The sequence below is a fragment of the Perca fluviatilis genome, chromosome 10 (genome assembly GCF_010015445.1).
Source record: "Perca fluviatilis chromosome 10, GENO_Pfluv_1.0, whole genome shotgun sequence".
Taxonomy (NCBI): domain Eukaryota; kingdom Metazoa; phylum Chordata; class Actinopteri; order Perciformes; family Percidae; genus Perca; species Perca fluviatilis.
The window spans coordinates 34,097,957-34,115,237 of record NC_053121.1 but is presented as its reverse complement, the minus strand read 5'-3'; the positions used below and the strand labels follow the sequence as shown (position 1 = coordinate 34,115,237).

General features: G+C 38.7%; 1 protein-coding gene across 2 annotated transcripts; it reads right to left on the bottom strand.

Annotated features, from left to right (window-relative positions):
• Positions 1-415: 415 nt before the first annotated feature.
• Positions 416-14,701, bottom strand: lman2 (lectin, mannose-binding 2). 2 transcript variants are annotated; one of them, XM_039813913.1, is made up of 8 exons: positions 14,378-14,701; positions 11,609-11,727; positions 10,941-11,058; positions 6,808-6,887; positions 4,472-4,633; positions 3,305-3,419; positions 1,951-2,070; positions 416-1,082 (listed from the first exon to the last, which is right to left on the bottom strand). In XM_039813913.1, exons 1-8 carry the CDS (start codon positions 14,544-14,546, stop codon positions 922-924), a joined length of 1,044 nt encoding a protein of 347 aa, XP_039669847.1. In that variant the 5' UTR covers positions 14,547-14,701; the 3' UTR covers positions 416-921. The 2 variants fall into 2 exon arrangements, with proteins under 2 accessions (XP_039669847.1, XP_039669846.1); XM_039813912.1 differs by lacking the exon at positions 6,808-6,887 and adding an exon at positions 6,956-7,038 and having other exon boundaries at positions 417-1,082; positions 14,378-14,697.
• Between the last annotated feature and the right edge of the window lie 2,580 nt (positions 14,702-17,281).

Below are 17,281 nucleotides of genomic sequence, written 5' to 3'. Positions count from 1 at the left end.
GGGCCGGATCTAAATCCGCAAGGGGCCAGATTTGGCCCGCGGGCCTTAAGTTTGACACATGTGACGTAGGTGGAGCGTTCAATGCAGTAGGCTGAGAGAAAGTGAAAATGGAACTCGTGAGCAGAAAAAGTCTTGTTTGGCAGTACTTTCAGTCAAAAGAAGGCCATTCAAGTCCATCTACATGTTCAATTTGCAATGCCCAATTTGTCTCGTGGTGGCGAGGACCCTAGACAATACACAACATCGCCGCTGTTGAAACATTTGCGTATGAAACATCAGAAAGAATACGAGTTGTGCATGAAGGAATCTACAGACAGCAGCCAAAATGCAGCAACTTCAGGTACGGAAGGACAGTCACAGCTAAAAACTTTTTTTAGCCAGACCATGGACTGAGGATGGGAGTAGGATTCGGTATTCGGTTTCGGATTCGCCAGAATCTTAACCAGTGGATTCGGTATTCGGCCGAACCCCAAACATCTGGATTCGGTGCATCCCTAGTTAAAACAGCCTGGAAGACAGAGATCTAAATTACTATTCTGTGCCAAAAGTTGACAATCTTTTAGCATCACATACCAAACCACTAGGTAGGTGTTGACAACAATGGTTTGAGACATTGAAACACTTCAAAGTTTTTAAAGGACAGTCCGTCTATTCTATTCTAACCCTGCAATTAATGAACACATGGAGAACAAAAACAGCCTTGATCAGCGCCACTCATAATGGTTGCCACTAGTTCTGCGCCTTCTTACCAACATCACAAGTTACCATAATTCGCTCCAAACGCAGTGCTTCGAAGATATAAACATTTGTACAATCTTTAGAAAAAAATTCACATTGAATGTGCTCAATCTGTCATCTGGAAACAGTTCATTCCACAACAAACACCTCTCTGATAAGTTTCTCCTTTTCTTCTTTCTCCCCTCAGTAAAACCTCTTGTTCCTCTCCTGTCTCTTCTGGAAAACTACAGCTCCCACCACGCCGCACACCACGATTCCCAGCAGAGCACACAGCAGCAGCAGGAAGACCTTCCAGCCGGTGAGGGGCGTGCTTCGGAAGTTCCCGGTAGGATCGTCAATGTTGTCTTGTGAAAGAAGAAGAAAATCCATTTTCACTTTCGTGTTAATTTCAGAATGACTTCTTGTCTGATTTGTGGATGATTGTGTATAAGTAAGTACCAGGAAACTTGCTTTTGATAGAGTATAATAAAACTAATTTGCACAGAAGTGATAATAAAACAGATACCGGTACCTGGTACCAACAGAACTAACAGTTATGGTTAACCCTGGTGTTGTCTTCCATTCGACCATGCACCATCCTCACAGGTCAAAACTGAAAATAAACACTTTTTCAGGCCTCTTTGTCTCTTTTTTTCTTGCTTATTTTCACTACCATGTATGAACACCATCACCAACTTATATAGTTTTACATTTATTTTTGGAATTCATGGTCAATAAACCTCCTTTTTAGGAAATTGTTCCTAATTCTTTAGTTAAAAAAGCAGGAATTAGGAATTATTTAGACTAATATTGAAGGAAGGATAACCACAGAAGGGTATATGTCAACGTTCAGTGTTACGTTCATTTTTATTTTTTAAATGTTACAAAAATTTAACAAAACACCCAAAAATGTGAATGAAAGTAGAGATCCGATCTTTTGTTGTACTTGCGAAGCGCGTTGTATGGAATCATCCGTTTTATTTTTGATAAAAAACTAGGTAGTTAAAAAGAAAACACATATTTCTGATATAGACATTTAGAAAACGGGTTAAATTTGACCCGAAGACAACACAAGGGTTAAATACAAAAGGAAAAATGTCACCAAATACACTGTAAACCAAACCGTCTTTATGCATTTCCTGGTGCAGATGCTGGGTCTTTAGCCTGTTTGGCTCGGTTTCGTCACAGAGAAAAACAGCTTCAGATAGGGAACACGGGAAAACTGGAATCTACCTTTAGGGGATTTAAGGAGGCTGACGCTGGGCTCGATCTTTGTCCAGTCCTGGTTCTCCTCCTCGGGGGTGTGTTCTACCATCAGCTGGTAGAGCTTCATAGAGATGATGTCATGGTTATCTGAAAAATAATATTCAAGGTGAACTATACGTAGAGCTGGGCAATATATCAATATTATATCGATATCGTGATATGAGACTAGATTTTTCGTCTTAGATTTTGCATATCGTAATATGGCATAAGTGGTGTCTTTTCCTGGTTTTAAAGACTGCATTACAGTAAAGTGATGTCATTTTCTGAACTTACCAGACTGTTGTAACTGTTCTATTATTTGCCTTTACCCACTTAGTCATTATATCCACATTACTGATGATTATTTATCAAAAATCTCATTGTGTAAATATTTTGTGAAAGCACCAATAGTCAACACTACAATATCGTTGTGGTATTGATAGAGGTATTTGGTCAAAAATATCGTGATATTTGATTTTCTCCATATCGCCCAGCCCTAACTATAATAAAAATCTGTAAAAAGCTGAAATAGTTGATACTGCCTATTACTGATTCCGCTGATATTGTCTATCAGAACCCCTCTGACACTAATCTTAATCCTTTTAATGTTGTTTTTAATGTATGTGATTTAATTTGAGGTGTCCATTCAGAACTCACCATTGTTTTATGTATGAATCACTTAACTGGCTACAGCCTAAATCCAGAAGGCAACTTCACTGGGTTCAGTTCATCTTTAAAATGTAATTCTTTCAACTGTCCTTCCTACTTGTAACAGTTTTTGCTTCCATGTAGATCATATCCACTCAGACATATGCAATATTCCTTTTTCTTTGTCCCCCAAATTCTCAAAGAAGTTGGACACAGATCATTCAACTATAAAGCTCCTTCTGATTGGAATAATCTTCCTGTGTCGCTGGGATCTATTACTAAATACCATTCTTTATTTTCTTATCTTAAACCAAACTGTCCAGGTTTCTAATTAGGTCTTTTGTGTTTGTTTGTGCTGAAGACATACTGCTTCAACTGTTCTTTATTCTTATGGAATTAATTTATTATGCAGGTTATTATTGTATCTAATTTATATGTTATGTAACAGCTGGGGGTGTGTGTAACAGAGGGTGAGCAAACTGTCTGTAGCTGTGTATTTGCAGTGTATTTTTGTTATGTAACACTGTTCTGTTTGTATGTGTTTTATAACTATGTATATCTGTGTTTGTGAAAATGAGATGCTACGTCTCAAGGGGCTATCCTTTCTATAAATTCACATTCACTTCAGTAATGGATACTGGTTGTTTAGAAGTGATATATGATAAGTTTGTTAGTTTAAAGCTTCTGGACCTACCAGACAGATCTCCTGTAGCTGCTGAAGCACCAAAGAAATATCCGGTAGGAAGACGAACACCTCCGATGTCTATGCACTCCTTCCATTCATTCTTGTCCTCCACATCAATCATCACCTGCAGGATATAGACGGCATGTAAGCGATGCATTGCAGCATTGCAACAGGTTACAGGATTTATTCAAAAGTTACGAGGCTATTAAAAAATAGAAGAAAAAAAAAACGAATTATTATTTTTGGTGAAAAAGTGTTCAACCCTCGTGTTGTCTTCCCGTCAACCATGAAAAAAAACACTTCTGTTTTCCCTAGCTCGATGTTTCAGTCACTTTTTTGAAAGTTTTGTATTTTACATTTTATTGTTTTTGTTCCATTGTTTTGGTCGCTTATTCTGACTTTTATTTTCCTCACTTTTCCCCAATGTTTTTGTCACTTTTTCAATGTTTTGGGTGCTTATTTTTGACGTTTTGTCGTGTTATTTTTTTATTTTTTACATTTTCTGCGCTTTATCAACGTCTCATATTTTCTGCTATAAAAGAACTTTCAAAACGGGTCAAATTTGACCCGAGGACATGACGGTTAAACTGAATCCAGACACAAATGTGGCCTCAACAATATTTGTTCTTTTACAGGGCAAAAAGACAACATGAGTGAGCCATAACATGTTAGGTTAGATTATGTCACGCTGTATTATATTGTACTCAAATATGTCGAGATTATATATTTAAACTGAAACTTTTTTCCTTAAATATCTCAAGCTATAGACTGGATGGAAGCGATGCATTGCAGCACGGCAACAACTTACAAGATTTATTACAAAGTAACAAGGCTATTAAAAAATAGAAAACATGAAAATAAAAATATATTTTGGGTGAAAAATGGTTTAAACTGAATCCAGACACTACGGCCTCAACAATATTTTTTTCTTTTACAGGGCAAAAAGACGACATGAGTAAGTCATATTATGTTAGGTTAGGGTTCTGTCATGTTATGCTGTATTATACCGTACTCAAATATGTGTAGATTATATATTTAAACGGTAGCTTTGTCTCCCAAATTTGTCAAAATGCTTGTGAACAGCTTAGACTGAAAATGTTCACCTAACTGAACTAAAATGAAGAGAAGCGACGTAATTTATCACTGAGAAAACACAAGAGGAGTTTCTTCACATACAGTGAGTCTTCCTTTGGAGTAGCGAATGGCGAGGTACGTGTCATGCTCTCGGTTCCTGATCTCCGCCGAGCAGCCTCCCAGCTCCGATGAGCGGCCATCTTTGCCGTGGTCGTAATTCACCGAGCCGTTGTTCACCATGGCCGAAATGTACGGGAAGGAACGCTGCAGCAGAACGGAAAGAATCAACAAATACGTGTTTTTAAAAAAAGGCATTATAGACATATTCTTAAATAAAGATGATGCACAAATGAATACAGAAAAAGAATATAAGAAGCATGAAACACGTCATCAGCTCATGTTTGTATATACAGACAAAGGCTACCTTCACACTGCAGGCATTTATAGTCTTATCGGATGTTTTGGATGACTGTTCATTAACCCTTGTGTTGTCCTCGGGTCAAATCTGACCCATTTTCAAAGATTTTGATAACAGAAATATGAGTTTCTTTCAACCAAATTGCCAAAATGGATGCGTGGATGTACAGTACGTTGTATAGAATCCATACAACAGTTTAACAAATTAATGATTACTTTCATTGAATTTTGCGTGTTTTATTACATTTTTTATAGCATTTGAAAAAATTCTTTAAATGGTATCCTGAAACTAAACTTTGAAATTCTGTGATCCCCTCAACATCCTCTGATCTTTACTTTTAGTCCAAATAATTCATAATTTCAGCTTTTTTATTTTTAACTAAATAATTTGGTATAAGGTCATATAAATTAGGTTTATTGACCATGAATTTTAAAAAGTGTCCAAAAAAGCAACAAAAACTTTTTAAAAAGCGTCAGAAGCATCAAAAAAAGGGGTCAAAAACGTTAAAAAAATAAAAATAAAAATGTTTTGACCCTGAAGGACAATAAGTTCTTGGTCAACAGGAAGACAACACATGGGTTAATACATTATGAACTGACAGCATGAATTGAGAGCAATATTGTGTTCTGAGTTACCCCACCTACACTTGTTCCTGAGATTTTTGGTTACACAATGTGTATTCATCTTTGAAATGAAGTAATTGAACCAAACTATATGTTTTGTGAGTAGTAGTAGTAAGTCTTACTGTTTGCCATCATTCCAATGGACCTTTTTCACAGCAGACATTTGGACTTGTCATAGTAGGAAAAGCACAGCTGAAATTGATAACCTTAAGGATGGCTCAATTCCATCAAGTGTCCCAGTAAGATATTTCAGTGAGTCAGCATGCACAACACCAGGGCCTCTCCTAAGTGGAATGCAGCCATCATTAATGGTTTTGAATACACCTGCGCTTTTCCTATTATGACATGTCAACATGTCTGCCCTGAAAAAGTTCTATAGATTGCAACATTGTCAAACTTTGACTTGTGCGTTTACGTAAACCAAATCAGGATCTGTTTCAGTTCAACGTGACCATGTTCAAAGATGAAACAGCACTGGAGAGGACTCCCACGAGTGCTTAGAAAAAAATGGGACATTTTCAGCTGCAATGTAAAAGTAGTTCTAGTGAAATCAAAACAAACTCCTTAAAGACATTTAACAGTGTTTCAACAGCAAGGTTACTGCCAAAGAGCCCTCGTGCTCAATAATGTAAAATGTGGGATTAGATTATCTTTTTTGCTGGAGAAACAAATCTGTGAAAATTCAGCTAAATTAATTCTGTGGGGTTTGCAATGTTAACATGCTTAAAACGTTCTGACAACACTTGAATTTAAAGTGCTCATATAATGCTCATTTCCAGGTTCAGAACTGTATTTAGAGGTTATATCAGAATAGGTTTACATGGTTTAATTTTCAAAAGACACCATATTTTAGTTGTACTGCACATTGCTGCAGCTCATTGAGGCAACTCACTTCTGTTCCATCTTTGTTGGGAGTCGCACATGCTCAGTAGCTAGGTAAGGACTACTAGCCAGTCAGAAGCAGATTATGAGGGCATGCCCTGACAGTACCTAGGTAAGGACTACTAGCCAGTCAGAAGCAGAGTATGAGGGCGTGCCCTGACAGTACCTAGGTAAGGACTACTAGCCAGTCAGAAGCAGATTATGAGGGTGCTACGCTGCAGCTAGGGCGAGCATTATAACGTGTGTTACAAAGTGACCAGTCCTGTCTCTGAAGTAAAGGCTGGACTACAATAGAGCTGTTTGTGAACAGTGTTTTCTTTTGGAGATGGTAAGTCCCTTTGGGGGGGGGAGGGGGGGGGGGGACTTTGGGCTTTGTCACTTTCTAAACCTATAACATGCACAAAAAAGATATATGACACAATAAAGGAAAGGGGAAAAGCCAAAAAGCATAATATGAGCACTCTAAAGTGACGTAAAACAGCATGCTGACGAGTAAAACCTGAGCAACCACTCACATCTGTTGCATCATCGTTAGAGTAAGTATCTATAAAAACGGCCAGCCCATGGAAGAGAGCATTGTTGGAAAACACAGGCCCTGCAAAGAAACAAGCTGGTCAATCCCCTCGAGCCACCCACACACGCACACACACACACCACACTTACATCCATTCCATGGAGGTCATTGCGGAAGGAATCCACAAAAATAGCCAGGCCAAGAAACTGATCTTGGTTTCCAAACACAGGGCCTAGGATGGAGGCAGAGATGGGGTGAGACAACAGAGATGAGCACACAACTCGAGACACTTTTTATGTGGTCAGCAGTGGGCCTGTAACAATTATTTCTTTATTTTATTTTACATAATCGCCGTTTCTTTGTTTAACCGCAATTAGTTTCTAACATTAGCTAAGGTCTTAAGGACGTATGACTGGTAATTGTTGATTTTGTTTAGATATGCCATATTATAATTATATAAGTGGTTGGACTATATATTTTTATTATCATTTCAATTGCTAGTTGTTACTTTTCCTTATGCACGTTCATAACAAAAAAAATGACAAGGGAGTGGGGAATACAGTAAGACAAAATGTTTTATAATAATAAAGAGGCGTGGTTTACTGTATAGACTGTGTCTTTGTGTTATTACATTATCTGGGTCACAGAACAGTGATTTATAACCAAAAGCTGTATCCTGGGATTCATTCAAACCTTTAATTTGTTTAAAAAAGTGATACATTAATACATATTATTAAATTTGACCGAAACAGACAATTATGTTGTTAATTGCAGTTATTTCGGAGACAATTAATTGTACAGCAACATTTGGAATTGTTACAGCTCTAGTCTGCAGTGTTTCTGTGGTAGCAGTGATGACAAGCTGAGATTGTAGACACAAACATCTGGACATAAAGGGGAGCTTTCTAATGGAGTGAGCACGATGACTTTTTATTAACACTGAGTGTGTAGCATTTTAGGGAGGGACAAGTTGGCATAACTGGACCAAACACACATCTTTAGATTTACATTGTTTTTCATTGCTTCATTTTCTGCATTTACCCTTCTTTGTCTTGTCTACTTTCATAAGGAATACTTTCATTATCAGTGCCCTTTGATAATCTACACTCAACTTTTCTTTTTATCTGCTGGTTGAAACAGCACTGTTAATGCAATGGTCCTTTGGACAATTTTGTATTATTTGTGAAAATTATAAATAAGGGGGGGGGGGGATATTTCTCAGAGTTGTAGCTCTCTTACCATATCACCTTTATCTTATACAGACTTTTCATAACTGTGACACGTTCTGTTTTACAATAATACAATAATAAGGAAATGAGAAGAAAAAAATGCTAATTAATAAGATGACATTTTTCCACTGACAAGCAAGGTCAGGTTTCTTGTGCCAGCCAGTAATTGAAAACTGCAGTAGTCCATGTTGTGATTTCACAACCTACATGTTTTTTTTTTCCAATAAGTGATCCAACTAAATACCAAGCAGGCCTAGCTATTTTTAGCTGTGCCATGCAATGATCATATGAATTTCGACAGCTCACTGCCAGCAGGGGAACCCACACCAGAGCTGCAATATTGTGGTCTTGTTCCAGCGGTGACCGTTTCCACCTTCATCTGGGATGCGTCTATGCACTGAACAGATTGGCTCAACATGTGCAACCATGAGTTAGAGCTGCACAACGTATCGGTTTTTATTGTCATCGCAATATCAACTGGCACAAATAAAAAATATTGCGAAAGGCTGCGAAATAGAACACAATCAAAGACTGCACTTTAAAATGTAACTTTTTTTTTTAGTGGTGCCTTTTATATTTTGTTTAGTAAAAGAATGATGGAAATGATTTCCTTTCATTTGTTTTAAATTCAACAACCAATGTGTTGTGTTTTAGCAGAATACTGAAAGCAGCAGAAAGGCAGAACTGAGTACACTTTATCGCAACAACATTATCGCATATTGCATATTTTCCTCATATCGTGCCTCCCTACCGTGAAGGTGAGTAGTGAGAAAGCAGTCTCATTATGTTAGGCTTGTAGTACTTTAGTAGCTCTTAGTCAAATATATTGCGCATGGCTTAGACATTTGGTCTGGACTTTGTTCCAGGAGGTTTGTGGCTGTTCTTACATTCATCAATGTAATGTGTTTTCAGATACACTTTGCTTTTCTGTGGAGCGCGATTCTCCACTGGGCACGTCTGTGATGCATTCCAGTTGTGCCGCGGTTTTGTTCCATCCCCCGCCACGCGCCATACCACACCGGGAGCGTCTCAGGAGCGGAGCGGCTTTCTTCCCGACTCGCAGATTATATTGTCTCTACAAGTACTTTACACAACAATCACGTGCTTATTATTAATCACCTGCAAAAGCCTCAAATAAACTCCAATACATCCAAAACTCTGCTGCCCGTCTCCTCACCCACACCCGATCCCGTGATCACATCACTCCCGTCCTTCAGAACCTCCACTGGCTCCCTGTTTCCCAACGCATCCAGTTTAAAGTCCTCCTCCTCACCCACAAAGCCCTCCATAACCAGGCTCCGTCCTACCTCACCGACCTACTCCACCGCCAAAATCCCCCCCGTAACCTTCGCTCCTCTGACGCAAACCTCTTCACCCCACCACTCAGGACCTATCACCTTACCTGGGGCGACAGAGCTTTCACAGCTTTCAGCCCCCTCCCTCTGGAACTCCCTACCCATACACATCCGTGACTGTACTGACCTGGACACATTCAAAACACTAATCAAAACACACCTCTTCAGATTAGCTGTCCACACACAATAGTCTTACATTCCTCACCTGATAGCTACTGGTTTTATTGTTTTTAAATTGCTTTTAATATGCTTGTTTTATGTGTTGGTTTTATTGCTTATCTGTTTTTAATGTCCTACATGTGCTGGTTTTATTGTAAAGTGTCTTTGAGTACCATGAAAAGCGCTATATAAATAAAATTTATTATTATTATTATTATCATCATTATTATTATTATTATTATTATTATTATTATTATTATTAAGCTAGTATCTACCCTCCACTCCATGCACTGCTACAGTTAAACTCTGAGCGTTCTCTTTTCTGGTGCTCAAAAAAAAGCGACGCAACGCGCCCGCAGGTTATTTTCGGAACAATCAAGTATCAAAAACTGAGGAGGACGCGCTGTTGGATACTGTCCTCCTTTCCTACTCCTTCTTCAATGCTGACAAAATTATCTCTTTCTCTCCCTGACCCTGTTTTTCTGCTTTAGCAGCACTGGTTGAAGGCTGAAAATATTGTAAGCAATATATATATATATATATATATATATATATATATATATATATATACACATACATATACACTGGTCGGACTGTTCAGCTCTGTTTCAGACTGATACCTCTGGTTCAGGCTGGTCCTCATCCTCAACGCATGCATTTTTCAGTATAAGAGTAAAAAAATGACATAATAGTATTCATAATAAGTTTATTTGAGTCACAGCTGCTACATATAGTGTTTTGACCTCGACAACCCAACTGTATTCTACCGCAAACTTGCGACTAGTTAACTTTCTAAAGCGGGCACAATGGCTTGTTTGCTAAGGGTCGGGTCGGGACTCCAACATTAACACCCTACAACATTGTATTCAGAATATAAAATATTTTTATAGGACTTTTTATTGTGCGATTGTGTAAATGTGTTCACGAGATACCAACCTTTCGTGAGCTTGTGAATTTCGCCAGCCGTCTTCTCTCGTTTTCATGGAGACAGACGCTGTGTGCACAGGGGGAGGGGCTGTGTGTGTGTGTGTGTGTGAGAGAGAGACGCGTGAGCGACAGAGAGACGGAGGAGAGCAGGGACAGGAAATGCAGCTGAAGAATATGCTGCGTCTTTTAAATAGTGTTAAAAAAAATAAAATAAACAAAACGCAATATGTGGCGGCCGGTGTTACAATCAACACCGATTGTATGGCACACCGCACACCAAATTAGTCTACGTGTGGGAAATGCTGTTTAAATATTGCAAGGGAGTAGCAGTAAAAAGGAAAGAATAAGCAGCTCCCACAGCGTAGCCGTTAGATGAGGAGCTGCAGATCCAAATGGGTGAGTTTCTTTCACAGAGGTATGAACTCAGCAGTAAAGAACCATGGGGCTGAAGAAGCCAATATTACCTGGATGCAGTTTGTCCTTTGTGTACCAGACAGCAATGCCGTCGCCGTGGAGATTCTTCTTTCCCGACCCATGAACTTTAAAGTGCACATGCATCTCCCAGTCCTTCAGGTAACACGGCTGTAGACCATAAAGAGAGAGAAAAAAAAAAAAAAAAAAAAAGTATTTACTTTCTATGGTAGCATTATGAAATGAGAATGAGCTTCACAAAACCTATCAATTAGAGATAGACAGTCAAAATCACCAGTATAGATTTCTTCCTAACATCAGCCATTTTCATACCAGTATTTCATTTTATATTTCAAACACAAGTCAGCAGAAAGGACACTTTTGTCCAGAAACAACCACGGACTGAATACAATTTGCAAATGTCAAGTTTACAAGTTTAACAGTTATATAAAAAAGGTTCACATTTAATTTCTGGTTTGCACATTCATTTTTTACCTTCATGCACCAAGATTTAATGTGAGCTCATTTTATATTGTAAAGATGACAATCTTTTCCTTGCACGGAAATAGAGAAAATATGGATAGGAAAGTGTGCATGGCTTTAGATTAACCTGATGGAGAATTTGTACTCTTCAACGATGAAATATCATAAGCTTGGGTATAAAAGACAATAAATCAGAGTCACAACGGAGATATGAGCCATGTTTGTAGTTTTTCCTCACCACAGTATTCCAGATGGACCCCTGCTTGCTTCTCTCATCCGGAGTGAGTCGGACATATGAGCTCGTCACCAACGTGCTTCCCCAGAAGTCCCACTGACTACTAGGGCTGCTGCCAACACCTGCAAGACAAACAGGTGACAGGAGAAGACACGGTCAGACAACGATGTGAAGGACAGGAGAGACATTCATGTCTCTCTTTTTCAGAAATATCAAGTTTACTTCTCAAAGAAACACAAGTAGCTTTTGTTTGTGGACCAGATCAGCTGCACAACTGTGCAGGGTCCAAGTGTCCCAGTTAAAGGGTTCCAGGACAGGGCTCCTTCACAGTGTGTGCTGTTCCTATATGAACTAGGGATGGGCATTCGATTACATTTTCTTAGTCGATCGTCGGGAGAATTAACGATCGACTATTGATTAATCATTAATATTTTTATATTAAAATTAATTATGATTAAAAATGCAATGAAAATACAGTGTGTTTTTTCTCGATGAGATCTTAATTACAAGAACAACAACTTGTGGCCGTTAAACTGGAGGTGCTCTGAAGCAGCAGAACCCCTTTGTTGCAAAATAATAAATAAAAAGAATCATGTTAAATAATAACTTAACCAAAAACATAATAATACTTAGATCTGACCGGTTTTGTCAAAATGTGACTCAAAACTATCCAAGGCACGGACAAAGCCTAATAAAAAATAACCAGTAGGCTAACTCACATACAACTTCTGCAATTACATGTTATCAGGGTGTCAAATTTGTATTGAACTGACTGTTTTAAATATGTCTGTGGATTATATATGATTATTAGGACTACTGATTAATGGATTAACGTAGAATATGAATAAGTAAATTGTCAAATCCAATTTTGTCACAGACCTCCTCTGAAGTAAATGATTTGTATGTTTAGTTGTGTTTGTTATTCCCTCATGAGTAGGGTTGCGCTGCGAGCTTCTTTTGTTTAAGAATGAAAAGAGAGAAGTACCTGGTAGGTTTTCCTCCACCTGCACTTTTTGCACACGCCCTGAACAAACACTTCCATGTCTTCACAGTGTGTGTTAAGGGAGCTTTACACATTTTGTCATTACAAGCTACAGATATTTTGACTCAAATTAAATTCTTGCACTATGCGGTGCACTCCTTGACCTACTTAACTGTAACGTTTCCAGCCACCTGCAAACTATTTGACTGTGTGCAGGGATACACTTGCTTTATCTGCAACTTCCACAGCTGCTTGAGTTTCATCTTAGAGCAGGGGGGTGTCAGACTCAACTTCACTAAGGGCCATACTGGAAAATGAGAATCACATCAAGGGCCAGACATGTTTATTGACAAGCTTTTATTTCGAAAAAAGACAAATATCTTTGACTGTATTACTGCATGTCTCATATAGCATTCTCACTTACAGTTTGGTCGACATAAAGCCCTAAAAAAGTCAGAAAAAAAGTTCCTCAGCCATCATATGGTTTAGCAAATCAAGCAAAACAAAAATTACATTTTAAAAGCTGACTCACAGCAACCCGTTTTCCCAGCCTGAGTGCAAACTCTCTGCTTCTGCGGAAATTTCTGAGCGCAAATCTACCAAATTCTGCTCCAAGTGTCATGTAATTGCAGTTTGCAGTTGGTGTACCACTAGATGGGCCAAAATGTATTTTGAACCTAAATTGATATGCAGCCCAGATCAAAACCTGCGAGTGGCCGGATTTCCTCCACGGGCTTTGAGTTTGACACGTGTCTTAGGAGGGTTTTGAACATTTCAAACATCTTCCAGCAATAATGAAGTATGTCACTAACTTGTATGTAGGGCTGGGTGATATGGAGAAAATCAAATTTCACGATATTTCTTACCAAATACCTCGATATCGATACTGCAACGGTATTGTAGCGTTGACTATTGGTGCTTTCACAAAATATTTACACAATGAGATTTTTGATAAATAATCATCAGTAATGTGGATATAATGACTAAGTGGTAAAGGCAAATAATAGAACAGTTACAACAGTCTGGTAAGTTCAGAAAATAACATCACTTTAGGGTAATGCGGCCTTTAAAACCAGGAAAAGACAACACTTATGCCATATTACGATATCCAAAATGTAAGACGATATCTAGTCTCATATCACGATATCGATATAATATCGATGTATTGCCCAGCTCTACTTGTATGGTCGAAAATCGATATAGTTGGTTTACTGTTTACAAGCATTAGTTGCAAATTAATAGCATCCAAATAATGTTCATACATTGTTTAACAAACAATTATGAACCACTGACAAAGTATTAACTATATATCTTAAATGTATAAACTAATTATGTTATACCACACTAACTAATGATACAATAACTTAAATTATAAGTAATATTACTAATAATTACTAAGCACTATATATGTTCATTCCATTGTTTGCATACAGTATAAGAACTATTAACTCAAGTTTAACGCCATTTATAAATTATGGTTATAATACAGTGTTACCGTAAGTTTTTTAATAGATAAGCATTCTGAGCCGCAGATGCATTGTGTTTGGTTAAATAGCAATTTCACTAACTTTTTATGTGATACAGCCCTGGCTGCTTAACGTATATAACAGCTATCTAGTAATAATAATAATAATACAATTAGTTCGTATGAATGAGCCGTAATACGACATCCAATTACATTAATTAGCCAAGAAGTTGCTAATGCCGTTCAGTAACTTTAAAAACGCAGAGAAAGACGGAAGAGTGGATAGAACATCAGGTTAGCTAAAGAGCTAACTGAGCCGTCTTACCTTGGTAGGGTTTCATTAACGAGTTCTCTCTCTTCAGATGTTCTGTGTTTCCGTCCGTCATGTCACAGCGGACCAGACACAACTCGAATATCAGAAAGACCAGTGCTGTGCTCAGAAATGCTTTAAAGTTCCCCATTTTGTTTAAACAGCCTAGGCGAGAAACTCTCATAACAAAAAAATGTTCTTCAAACTAGCTGGTCCCTCCTCTATTATCCTCCGGAATGAAACAACACAAGTACGACGTTCATTTCCCACTTCCTAAACAGGTGGGACGTATTTTTTCCCTTGGTTTTTTTTAATATCATACATGTATGAAGACCAACATGTTAGCAGTACGTACATTCTAATTATCATGATGTAAATGACATGAAATGATACGGAGGAAGCGTTGTACTCTTTGTGTTTTCGCACGGAAGAGATTTGTAGACGACAGGAGTTTCACCGGCCAATCAGAGACCAGCACATCGCAAATTAGGCCAATCAGGGAGCACTTGGTGTGTATTTTTTTCTCCCACTAGATGGCGACAAAAGGCTACAAACAAAAAGCTATTTGAAGTTTTCTCTGGTCCAGGGATACAGTGTGGTCTAACGAAACTCAACACCTGCTATATAGAGTGAAAGAGTTTATTACATTTCCAGGCTTTAGTATGTATCTGACAGGCCCATATTATACCTTTTAGATAGTGGGATCAAAGTGATGCATTCTGTGTTCATTTTTTGTATAGGCCTCTGCATATCTGTTATTTTGTCAAAGGGCAGTTGATATCCCTAGCTCTCTAAAGCTATTATTTTATAGCTGTAGTCATTCATACATTTTGGTCAAAGCATCAAAATTAAGCAAAGTAACATATTTATTATTTTGTGTGTGTGGCAAAATAAGTAACTGCAGACATAGTAGCATACATTTTATTCCACATCAAAGTCAAGTATAATTATATTGTGTATTTCACACATGTGTACTCTGCCTCTTGTCAAGTGCCAGCGGATAAGCCTCAGCCCCCTCTAACCCTGCAAAGGCTAACAGGCTGGGTTTAGATAATGGATTGATAGATGGATAACAATGCTTTTTCAATGCCCATGGTGCCAGTAGCCTGCATTGTATTGCATGCACATGCAGCATTTCATGCCCAAGAATGATTATTTTAGGAATACAAATTACTCCATTATACTAATGAGTACTACTTATCAATGAATGTACCCCTGATACCTGCAGGGCTCTGTGCAAACCATTTATGGACAGAGAACTTTCGAGGCCCATGAAAGAAATCTAAGCTCTTATCCAGCAGTTTCCCAACTGAACCGAGTAACATCTGTATTGTACCTCACAATGCACATTTGCTACCTCTAATTGTTAGCCTTTTTGAGCATTAAACAGGCCCAGCCTATCAGCACCTATTGGAAAGTGGTGATACTGATGAGCACTGGCCCAATTCCAGCACTGGTTATATCCTACCAGAGAAGGAATGCTGCAAGTACTATTTACCTTCAGTTAGACAGATTTTTGGAACCAAAGAAACAACTTTCCAAGACCCAGTTATTTGAGGGGCTGAGAATTTGTGTTGACCATGAATGCAGGTAGTGCTGTCTGCAGTTCTCTCATCCCCAGATACATCCAAACAGCTCAAGATCTCAAAGCTTTAGAAACAAAGTCCAATTCTCTCTATTACTGCAACAGAAAAATATTTGTTGTTTGCAGAGAACTCTGAGCCTTGACAACAACAGGACGAGCGGGTTCTACATGTGCTCCGCTGTTTCTCTGTCGCAGTGTGGGGGGGGTCGTAAACAGTGTTTTCTCTCCTGCTCAGCATCCATTTCTGCTTTAACAAGAATGCCAGTTATGTCTGTCTGCAGAACATCTCATAATGTGGGATGAGACTAATCTCAGTTAAGTGATCAGCCCAACTTTATTTTTGTCTCCCCATCTGAATCACGTCATAAATGTCATTGTGGCCGCTCCTCCACCAGTTCAGTGACTCACCAGTCTGCAGAAAAAAACATTAAACTGAGCATTGTTCTGAGCTAAGCACACTATCCTGCTTTTTATTGGGCTGAAACAGATGCAGAGAGTAGATATGCTATCTGCAGATGTTGGATTTCATCGACAGGTTACATTTGAGTGTTCCGGCTTAACCCTAGACAGTTTTACTGTCAATATTTCATTCTTATGCAACAGCAGCACACGTCAGATGAATAGTGAACACTTGTAATAGCCAAAGTTTCGACGTTAGCATTCATGTCAAAGCATATGCAGATGAAACCTGCGTTGTTTTTTTTTGGGCCCCTTCTCCTTTTTTTTTTTTTTTTTTTTTTTTTTTTTTTTTAATACCCATCTCCCCCCCTCCCCCCCACACAAAAAAAAAAAAAAAACCCAACCAAAACACCTCTCACTCTTTTTTTTTTTTTTTTCCCACACAACAACACCCTACATACCCACACCCACAACCCCCCCCCCCCCCCCTCCCTTTCCCCCCCCCCCCCCCCCCCCAAAAAAAAATAACAAACCCCCCCCCCCCCCCCCCCCCACACCAAAACACCACCCCCCCCCCACCCAAACCCCAAAACCGAAAAAAAACAACAAAAACCAAACACCAAAAAAAATACTAACTGTAAAGTGTCCTAAGATATCTTCTGAATTGAATTGAATAAATAATCTCTGACAGGTCATTCCACAGGGCTGAACTCTTCCTGTATAAGTGTTTAGTCAATAGGCCTCTGGCATAAAACCTCTCAGGGACGCTGGCATCAATCTGGACATATCAATACTCCAGACAGCAGCAGGGAGGCAGCTTTATCACTTCACCTTCATCTCTCATCATACTCATATCACCTCACAGACACAGTGACCTGGAAATCCTCTGGCATGCTGCCTATCATTCACCCTTTATTCATCCTCGAGAGATCATT

Excerpts from the sequence above, each read along its gene's own strand:
- lman2 (XM_039813912.1), bottom strand. The coding sequence starts at position 14,546 with ATGAGAGTTTCTCGCCTAGGCTGTTTAAACAAAATGGGGAACTTTAAA. Across the intron at positions 7,039-10,940 it reads AAAGGACAAACTGCATCCAG|GCCCTGTGTTTGGAAACCAA; the intron begins GTAATATTGGCT and ends CCTCCATCCTAG. Across the intron at positions 4,634-6,955 it reads ATGACCTCCATGGAATGGAT|CGTTCCTTCCCGTACATTTC; the intron begins GTAAGTGTGGTG and ends GTTCTGCTGCAG.